This window comes from Tympanuchus pallidicinctus, unplaced genomic scaffold, assembly GCF_026119805.1.
Source record: "Tympanuchus pallidicinctus isolate F22 unplaced genomic scaffold, pur_lepc_1.0 scaffold5, whole genome shotgun sequence".
Taxonomy (NCBI): domain Eukaryota; kingdom Metazoa; phylum Chordata; class Aves; order Galliformes; family Phasianidae; genus Tympanuchus; species Tympanuchus pallidicinctus.
Genome location: NW_026294769.1, coordinates 51,924,136 through 51,934,285, shown reverse-complemented (window position 1 = coordinate 51,934,285; position 10,150 = coordinate 51,924,136). Strand labels below are relative to the sequence as shown.

At 36.7% G+C, this 10,150-nt stretch overlaps 1 protein-coding gene across 1 annotated transcript; it reads left to right on the top strand.

Moving 5' to 3' along the window:
* The first annotated feature begins 440 nt into the window (after positions 1-440).
* Positions 441-10,150, top strand: DECR1 (2,4-dienoyl-CoA reductase 1). Its single transcript, XM_052703374.1, has 10 exons — positions 441-605; positions 2,434-2,636; positions 3,490-3,547; positions 3,701-3,787; positions 3,935-4,082; positions 6,041-6,140; positions 7,193-7,265; positions 9,334-9,480; positions 9,800-9,862; positions 9,957-10,150. The coding sequence occupies exons 1-10, from the start codon at positions 534-536 to the stop codon at positions 10,014-10,016; spliced, it is 1,011 nt and encodes a 336-aa protein (XP_052559334.1). The 5' UTR covers positions 441-533; the 3' UTR covers positions 10,017-10,150.

Below are 10,150 nucleotides of genomic sequence, written 5' to 3'. Positions count from 1 at the left end.
TGCCAACACTTACTGATTTTCTCATGGCCTTTCTGCAACACATTATTGAGGCAATTATCCCTGCAGAAGACTAGTGCTGGTTAGATGCTTTCAGACAATGCTTTAACTGTTACTGCTTTTAATGACTTGTTTTTCACCTACAGATGTTACATTTACATTCTTACAATTGCTCAGGTTACCCCACAAAATTAAAAATAAAAAAATGGGTATTTTCTGCCCTGTAAACCTCCCAACTTGTTCTCAACCAGAGACTGGGTGCTTGAATGTAAGTATTCTTAAATCCTTCCTATACTCCGAAGCAGCACCCAAACCGAAGATTATTCATAAAGCGTCAGTATCTTTCTAACAGCACGTATTTCGAGGCGACGGCAGAAGCCCAGGCCGGAGGGGCGCTGCAGACCCGGACTCGCCGCCCCGCCCGCTCCAGCTGCAGAGGCAGAAGCGCCCCTCCCGCGGCCGGGCAGGGCTGAGAGGAGCCGGGAGACGGCCGCTCCGCACCGCCCTACCGCACACCCCCACCTCCGGAGCACAAGATGGCGGCGGCAGTGATCGGCCGGACCGCTCTCCGCGGCAATGGCTCGATCCGCTTCTCCGGCACGAGACGGGTAAGGCGCCGCCCGCTCTCATAGAGCTGAGGGTGGGCCGAGACATTCTCAGGGCTGTGGTACCCCCATACCCTCCCGTGCTCCCGGGTCGCGCCTCCTGCCTGTTTCTCCCCGCTCCCCTTCGGGCACTCCGGTATCTGCTGCAGGAGCGCACCATGCCATCTGGGTGAAAGGTCGGAGCGGTGCCACCGCCGCTTTGTGGGGCGTGCCTTCTTAGGAAAGACTTCCTCCGGGGGAGCCTTTTGTGCTAACTTAGTGATTTATTTCCACCACCTGGGTACGGGGGAGTTTGTTTTTTCTCCTGTTCACGTTGCCTGGTTTCTTTATGCTTCTCTTTATGCCTGTAGTTTAATTTAGAATCTTGGCATTAAGTGCTGGAATGATTACTTGGAACAAATCTTCTCAAGGAAGCCTTTTGTGCAAAGTAGTGACGAGTCCCCCAGCAGACTGCTTTAACACGTGGCTCGATGCTTTCAGAGTCGTTTATTAACTGTGGTGCAATACCCCGTGCTCCCTGGCCTGCTTTCTATCTGCCTCCTTCAGCAGGAGCTGCTTGCGAAATCTCTGTGGTGGTGAGCAAAGGAGGGGGCTGTGTCCATCGCTACCAAACCCCTTTGGAGAGTTTATCCATTGACCTGATGGAAAGAGAGTCCCAGTGGCACCTCGACCCCAGCTAATAGACTATTCGGCTGTTGCTGAGAGCGTCACCTGTTAATTTCAGTGTTGCAAAGGGGAGTTTGTACATGCTACAAGCTATTTATTGTTCTATTTGTACTGTTTTAAAGTAGCCTTTTCTCCTTCAACACATTTCCTGTTGGCATAACAATGTTATGTTTTTATGAGCAGTGACGTATAAAAGTAAACACGAAGTTTTCCTAAAATTATACTACAAGCTTGTGTAGTCAAAAGGATGCATTAAAGATTCAATTACAAATTAGTATTGGAAAAGATAAATATAGCTGAAGTTCTTCTAATTTTTCTCACTTAAACAAATAACCAAACTTTGTTGTATTTAGAAATGTTTTCAGTTCCAGATTGAGATAACTTTCATATTCCAAGTAATTTGTGAATTTCCTAACTGTTTACGTAATGCTGCTGTGCCAAGTCATGTCATTCAGTTTGAGGATGTACTCCAGTATTTGAGGATTACAGAAATGCCCTCTTGACTATTTTTCTTGGTGACGCTACAGATTACTTACTGCTTACACTAGAGTTGTGTAACTTATTGCATATACTGGTATTGTGGGATTGTATTGCATACTGTTTTCTTAGAAAATGTATTACTGAATGTAATAATGAATTTTCTTCTCTGGTGTTGTTTCGTGGGTTTTTTTTTTTTTTTTTTTTTTTGTTGGATTTTTGTTGTTGTTGTTTTTAGCAAGTACAAACCACACATTTGCTTGCAAAAATTAGCTAATCTAGGGCTAACTTGCTGTAAGTGGTATTCAGTATGTATATGAATGTGAATCTCAAATCTTACTGTAAATCTAGTAATTAGCTGGTAAGGTGTTTCCGCGTACATGAACAAAACAGACAGCCATAAGGATAGCTAACATTTGAAATAACCAACACTGTGATTAAAATGTGTTCTCGGTATTTTTGTAGTTGGAATGGAATGCCTAAAAGTGGCCTAGTTACTTTACCAGTTTAGGATTTGTTTTATGCTATGGTGAGCTTTTAGTAACTTCAACATAAATGCAAGCTAATCATTTTTGTATTCAGTTTGTGTAACAGGAAGATAGCTATAACGTTGTTACTTTCACGAGCAAATCTAATCTTTATTAGCGGTCCTGTAAATGGAAATGGATTTTTTTTTTCTTTCTTTCAGTTCTTCAGCCATGGACCAAATGTGTTGCTGCAAGAGAGCAAAGCTCCGCAGGCTGCATTCTTTTCACCTCTTCAAAAAGTGATGTTGCCACCAAATTCCTTTGAAGGGAAGGTGGCATTTATAACTGGTGGAGGTACTGGGATTGGCAAAGGCATGACAACAGCTTTATCCAGTTTGGGTGCCACGTGTGTCATAGCAAGCCGGTAAATATTAATGAACACATTTTAGAGCTTTTAGTGTTGAGTGCTGAATGGATCTGGTTTCTTTTCTTCGCAAGCTGGATAAACTCTGTTAATTTATTTACTCTGGTTAATTTATTTACACTGTTCACTTTTAAATTAGAGTGTAGCATGGGAAATACTGAAGACCTGATGAGAAGACTTTGAAAAATCTTGTGTGTTGGGGCAGAAAAATAAACAAGCCAGAATATTAGACATAAATCCCACTAAAGTGTAAAAAAGAGCACAAAGTTGAAATGGATGTTATTGATCACTTCTGTATTAACATGGGTGTTTGTAATACAGATTTTAATAGCAATAAAGAATTAAAATAATTCCTCTTAACAAAGATAATATTTATACAGTTCTGTTAGTGATATAATAAAAACAAGAAAAGCAGTTTCATTGTGGAAACAAAATTAGTGTTCTGACATTCTTCCAAGTAGCAATTTAGATACTTGAAACCTGGCCCTTGCAAAGTATTAGCAGAGCAGTAGATAAAGCTGGGTTTATTATCATGATGTACTGAATAGGAAAGTACTTAAACTAATCAAATGTAGTAAGTTAGCTAAGATTGTTCTTCCTTTGTCGTTTCTTAGTTACTTTTAAGTAGTAATGAACAGAAGGTACTTAGATTTTTGGTTAACTTTCAGAAAATTAGTAACTAAATATTTTCATTTTGAAGCTGTTTTCATGAAAACTTTCACTATGCACAAACACATACGCATCACTTTTTAAAACTTACCTGATGTCTGCTAAGAAAGGATTCATCAGCTTTTTATTTTTCTGAATTGTAATTGCATTTAATTGAAATTCACTGATATATGATTATTTCTAGAAAGCTTGATGTTTTGAAAGGAACGGCGGAAGAAATTTCTTCTAAAACAGGGAATAAGGTAAATTTTATAGAACTGGGAATTTTAATTACACATTAAATGGGTATAGTTTTTTGGTTTTTTTTTTTAATGCATTTATATGGTTCTGGGGGATTGTTTAATTTGTGGGATAAGCATTTGAAGTCTTAAGGCTGCCCTTCTATTGTTATACAGGTCCATGCCATCCAGTGTGATGTGAGAGATCCAGCTTCTGTTAAGAATGCTGTTGCTGAATTAATTCAAGTGGCAGGACATCCTAGTGTAAGTGTTGTAGAGAAAGTGAACAACTTCTGTTTTTGAAAATGCTCTGAGTAAGTACGAAGGAAATGACTGTAATGGAAAATGTATCTAATCTAGAGAGACCTTCTCTAAGGAAGGGTTATTTTTAATTAACTCCTTGTGTTTCAGGTTGTGATAAACAACGCAGCAGGGAACTTTATTTCCCCTTCTGAACGACTTTCTGCTAATGCATGGAAAACTATAACTGATATTGTACTTAACGGTACCGCCTTTGTAACTTTGGAAATTGGAAAGGAACTCATTAAAGCACAGAAAGGTATCTTCAATTTACATTAAGTAGTACCTAAGCCTTGTAGCATACTGTTACTTGTTTTCCTTCCCTTACAGTGCTTATGTGTAATAGCCAGTTTTGTGAGTATGAAAGAAGCAACGCTTAAAAATCAAACAGCAGGACTGGTTAGCAATTATTTTACCACTGAGTCTGCTCTTAAGGTTGGACCCAGAATATAGAGGCTGTGTTTGAAAATCTGTTTGCAGAATTTACAGTAATTGTAAAACATTTGTAAGACTGAAGAAACCTTGTTTAAAGCATATGTTATTTCTCCCAGGTCTTCTCTATCTGTGTTGGTTTCGTTAAGAAGCTCAGCATGTGACATTTATTTATTTAAATGAACAACAAAAGAAAGAAAGAAAGAATATCACTTAACATTTTCCTCCTAGACTTGTACATATATAAATAATAAAAATTCACAACTGTAGTATTGGGCTAATGGAGCTAGAGAATACTACCTTTGAGGCTTTTTTTTTTTTTTTAAATTGGTGTCATATAATCATAGAATGGCTTGGGTTGAAAGGGACCTTAAAGATCATCTAATATGGTACCATCAAATAGTATTTCAAGTGGTAAGGCAGGTTGTGATTTTTCATATGGCCCTACAAATGATGTTCTCTAGGTACATCCACTGTGCTGAATTAAACCTTTAGTATTTGCACTGTATTCTTCTAACTCCAGAGTAAACTCTCAAAATGTACTCAGTGCTTTATACTTCCTATAAAGTTTGTACTGTATTAATAGTAACAATATAAACTTAATGTTGTATGTGTATTTCTGCAAGTCTGTAGTAGTTTTGGTCATTTGATGAGGTATTTCATTCTTACTTAATGTTCCCTCCCTAGCTCTGCTTCATTGCATCATTCTAGCAAATATGTTCATAGTTTGTTCTGTGGCCTAATGGATGCTTACAGCATATTCTTATAGTAATGTAAAATATAGCTTTAAAAGTGTGTCTCTTTTGCTCTTGAATTAAAACTACTTTTGTTACTTCTGCCTTCAAATTCTGCAAGCTATAGAAATTCATTCACTTTCATGCTGTCTCTCTTTACTTCTCTACTAAGCTTACAAAACACAGAAATTTCTCTTGCTGTTTCTTGCATGCCTTCTTTCTAGGGGATCTTGTATGTAAGCATCTTTTATACAAAGATGTTTGTTTGTTTGTTTGTAGATACACACCTGATTTACTTGCAAAAATGTATCTGTTTGTCCTTTCATTATCTGCTTTCATTTTCTTGTTTCTTGTTTGCTTTTTTATTTTTTTTAATTTGAGCAGAGACCTTAATATCTGAAGTGATAGAAATTCTACCCAATGCAAATATTTTAAGACTCTCTATCAGAATGCTATACATCTGGTATTTACAAAGCACATACTGCAGGACTGCAGGGTGACCTGTATTAAATGTTCTTTAATAAATAATAGAAGAGCTCTGTTTTTGGACTGTAAGTTTGCAGTGACATGTAGAAGAGGTTTGTAATCTGCTAGTGTATTATTTACGCATTCTCACTCACAAAGTGAGAAGAGTAAATTGCTTAGATTTTTCCTTTTTATGAGTGTAAACTTTGGAAATAAAATATATGTGTGAATTGAAGTATACTTCAAACTTATGGGCTGTAATTTTATTTCCTTGCTTCTGTGTTAGGTTCATTCAATACAACTCTGTTTAGCCTGAGCCCATTATCAACAGAAGTCTGAAGTTAGGCTTTAGTAGCCTAAAATAGGCCCGTTTTCATGTCTGTGGAACAACTAACATTCAGAATAGGGGAAACTGAAGGGGGAATAAGACCAGTTCTTCTGAAAGTCTTTTTTCAACTCAGCAGATGGCATCCCTTACACTGAAACTGCAAACTTCTATACCACTGAGCTTGCTTTTTAACTTATTATCTAAGTTTGATCTTTGTGTGTGTTGTTTTTTGTTTATTAATATTGTTGCAACTTCCAGGAGCCGCATTCCTTTCTATTACAACCATTTATGCAGAGAGTGGTTCAGGATTTGTGTTGCCAAGTGCCTCTGCCAAAGCTGGTGTAGAAGCACTGAGCAAGTGAGTAATAGACAAAAAGTTGCTTTACACATCCATGCGATAGGATAATATAAAAACAGAGCTAGTTGGTACAATTAATGTAGTCCTCCCATGCAGTGTGATGAGAGAACCTTCCAGCCTCTATTATCTTTGCAACAAAATGATATACTGACAGCTTCTTTCAGAATGAGGTGGTAACTGCTATTATTGTGATAATTTTTATCATGACAAAAAAGTGAAAATGTGAGTGCATGTATTTTGTGGAAGCAAATGTTATCATTAGGAGTTTTTATGGTGAGTGTTTTTTTCTTTTTTCCCCCCTCTATTACTTTTGAATGGAACAAAATCAGCCAAAAGCCATTTTATGTGGTTAGAAAAAGAGAATAACAGTGGAGTCAGTGTTTCTTTGGTTGAAGTAGTTCTATTTGCAATGGCTCTGGAAAGCATCTGATGCATTTGGGAATAAGTTATAGTTTTATAACATGTTATGTCAATTGCTACTATAGGAGCAGCATTCCCACTGGGGTGCATTTTTTTTCCTCATCACCTGCATATATTTCCCACTTCTTTGCCCACTCCTCTCCACTGGTTGCTCAATTTGTCTCTCTTAGAGTTGGCTGTTATGAAACTTTTTTGTGTTTGGCAGAGCTGTTCTTTATGACTGCCTACTTTTGCCCCTTAACTTGCATGGACTGTGGTACTTAGCCAGTATAGTGAGCCTGTTAAGCGTGTAAATTTGCTTTAAAACAACACTATGACTAAAGATGTATTTTTTTCCTGCGGGTTTGTGAGTTGGAAAAACTCTCATAGAACCCAGAAGTGTTAGAGGCAATACAAGAAAGTTAAACTGCATCTCCTAAATCAGTGTTCTTGTGTTTCTGATTGTGGTTTTGTTTTGTTACTTCTGAAATGTTGTTGTTCTTAAGAAAAACATCAGAACCCCTTAAGTGGAAATGCCTGTTTGAGGACTCAAATTTTAGTATTCGCACATAAGATTTGGTTGTTTATTTATTAATAGCATTATTAAAATAATGTATTTAAAATATTGATGCATTTTTTTAATGCATTTTTAGGTCTCTTGCAGCCGAGTGGGGTAAATATGGCATGAGATTCAATGTGATTCAACCAGGTCCAATAAAAACGAAGGTACATAGCATGAAGTGAAACACAGCCTTCAATATGCTTTGTAGTACAGGCTTGCACTTAAGATAGTCTAATCTTTTCTATAACCTCCAAATTGGAGTATAAGTTCTTTGGAAGTCCAAGGTTGTGCTGGAATAATGGTAAATATCTTGTTCAATAATTAGTTTATAAAATAGAATGTTACTATACTAATATAACACAAACTTTTTTTTTTTTGAATGCTTCAAAGAAGTACATGCCAAAATATTTTAATTTATTTTCTTCTGTATGCATTTGAGACTATACATTATTTCTCAAGTGAAGCGGGTTCTTGATGGAGTACAAGTGCCTATTTCTATTTGAACTCCTGATTCTTTAAACGAAGTATCTCAATTCCAAAATTTCAGAGTCTTTTTTGGGTGTTTGAGAACAGAAACTCACTAGTTTTGTTGAAAACCACATAACCAGAAAGAGGAAAACATAAGGCATCAAGGACACGTGAAGCTTTGATATGAGTGAAAAGGAGGACTGGAGGGTTTAAAGGAATTAATCTAGACCATCTGGAGCAGGAAGAAGAAGGGATGAGTGCTGCAAGAAGAGAGAGTTGAATCCCTTTCAGAGTCCAAATATTACAGTTATGAGCAGTAACAGCTAATAATCATATTTCAACTATCTGTATAGTGCGTTTGATTTTTATTTATTTATTTATTTATTTTTATTTTTTTTACTGTTGTTTTGGGGGCGCATGTGCAAAAATGTGCATTGCTACATTTCTGTCAGTCTTCTGTTTTGTCAGTTTTCCATGCTATTCCAGATAGCTCATCTTTAGCTTTCTTGACTGCAAGGATAGATAAGTGACAGTATCAGCAATGTTCTTAAAATGACATTACAGGATCAGACTGAAAGCTCTCCAGGCCTTGTACCCGGTAGACTTGTGGCCAAAGGTATAAGAAAAACATGTAATGATAATTATTCTTTTGTTTCCAGCCTCTGGTAGTCTGTGGCACGAAGAGTTTGATATATACAACTCTTCATAATGTAGTTATCTTGATGGATTATTTTTTTTTAATCCTATTCCTCTGTCCTATTCCTTTTTGAATCTGTATAAACTTTCAGCATCTGCTATATCATATAGCAAGATGAGTTTGTTTTATAGATTCTCAGAATTTTTGGCAAGTTAAATACTTGAAACGTCCAGATTGCTACTTCCCGTTAATGCTTCTGATTTAATAGCATATTTCCCCTCGATAAGCTCTGTTTTCTCTATAAAGCATTGCATTTGTCATACTAGTTCCAAGTTAAAATTTCTCTGGAAGCTAAAACTATGAACTGGCTTTACTTAAAAATCATATTGCAAAATCAAGACTTTCTGCTTTATGGGTTACTTCTGTGTCTTTAGAAAACGCTGCTGGAAATCAGAGGGAAAGGGAAGAAGCATACGAGAGCAATACTACTAAGTTTATAAACTGCCATTTAAAAACATGGCCATTGAGGGCTTAAATGGCATGAGTGGAGCTGTAATTAGTTGAATTAGAGTACACTTTAACAACTGCAGTAACCTAAGATAAATGTTCCTGATGCTGCTTGAGGAATTGTTTCTTTGGCTAGGAGCTGGGAAGAGTCAGAAAACTTCATTTCCCATGCTGTTCTAAACTATTCAGATATTAGAAGCATAGAGAAACTTAGTTTAATTCGTTAGCCAATGCAACAATTTGGGTGTTTTTTCCTTTTTGCTTTTCAGTTGTCCTTTATGTTGCGTGTTATTTTTTTTTTTCTGTAACTTTGCTACTCTTTCTCTCCCTTTTACGAATAGCATATTATTGTACTAAAGGTGTTTTGAGAAAGTAACCACTTTTGTTTGTGTGCCTCTCCCAAACAGGTGTTAAATTCCAGCTGGCCACCCAGTGTAGATGCATACTGGTGCAATAGAAGTAAATTGTTTTTTCTTTTGTACTTTTTTAAAAATCCTGCTGACAAAGATGATGTAGGCTGTTTGCTCACAAACATTAACTTCCATGTTAAGCTTAAATCTCTCTATGGTTTTGATGTCTGATGTAGTTAAAACTCTTCATCTGTTTCTCTTAATTCTCAGGGTGCTTTTAGCCGCCTTGACCCAACTGGCATGTTTGAGAAGAAAATGATTGAGAGGATTCCCTGTGGCCGCCTGGGAACTGTTGAAGAAATTGCAAATCTTGCTGCCTATTTCTGCAGTGACTATGCAAGCTGGGTTAATGGAGCAGTAAGTTACAGTTGATTCCATTTATACAGCCAACCTGATGATGGTCTGGGGTTTTCTGATTTTTTTTCAAGTGTCTGTTACATTACAGTATTTCAGAAATGAAACAAGTAAATTACTTTGAAATTTGAAATCATGATTAATCTTCTAATTATTAACCTTTCTAAGCACCTTCAAAAACTTGGAAAAAAAAGAAAGATTGAATTGCACCATTTTGAGTGTGTTTGGAATTTGCTTGATCTAAATCATTACAAATGTTTAGAACATGGGAACGCAACAGAAAAAATGCTGTTGCTAAATACACCTCTTATGCTTTCTCTAGGTTATTAGAATGGATGGCGGAGAATATGTTTCTATGGCAGGAGAATTCAATGATTTGAAAAAGGTACTAAACTTCTTGCCTGCTATTTTCTGCTCAAGTATTTGGATGTGTAATTATTATATGAAATCCCAATAAAATGCTGTTTTCTTTTTATTAGGTTACCAAGGAGCAGTGGGATGTGATGGAAGCAATGATCAGGAAAACAAAAGGCTCTTAAAGTGCCTAACTGTGTGATGTTGACTTCTGGAAATAAACCACTACTAATTCATAAATACTTAGAAATAACCAAATGAGAAAGTGGACTTCAAAATCTTTGTATGTTGATTGCAGTAAAATATTTCCAAGTCTTCA

Excerpts from the sequence above, each read along its gene's own strand:
- DECR1 (XM_052703374.1), top strand. The coding sequence starts at position 534 with ATGGCGGCGGCAGTGATCGGCCGGACCGCTCTCCGCGGCAATGGCTCG. Across the intron at positions 6,141-7,192 it reads GGTGTAGAAGCACTGAGCAA|GTCTCTTGCAGCCGAGTGGG; the intron begins GTGAGTAATAGA and ends ATGCATTTTTAG. Across the intron at positions 9,863-9,956 it reads AATTCAATGATTTGAAAAAG|GTTACCAAGGAGCAGTGGGA; the intron begins GTACTAAACTTC and ends TCTTTTTATTAG.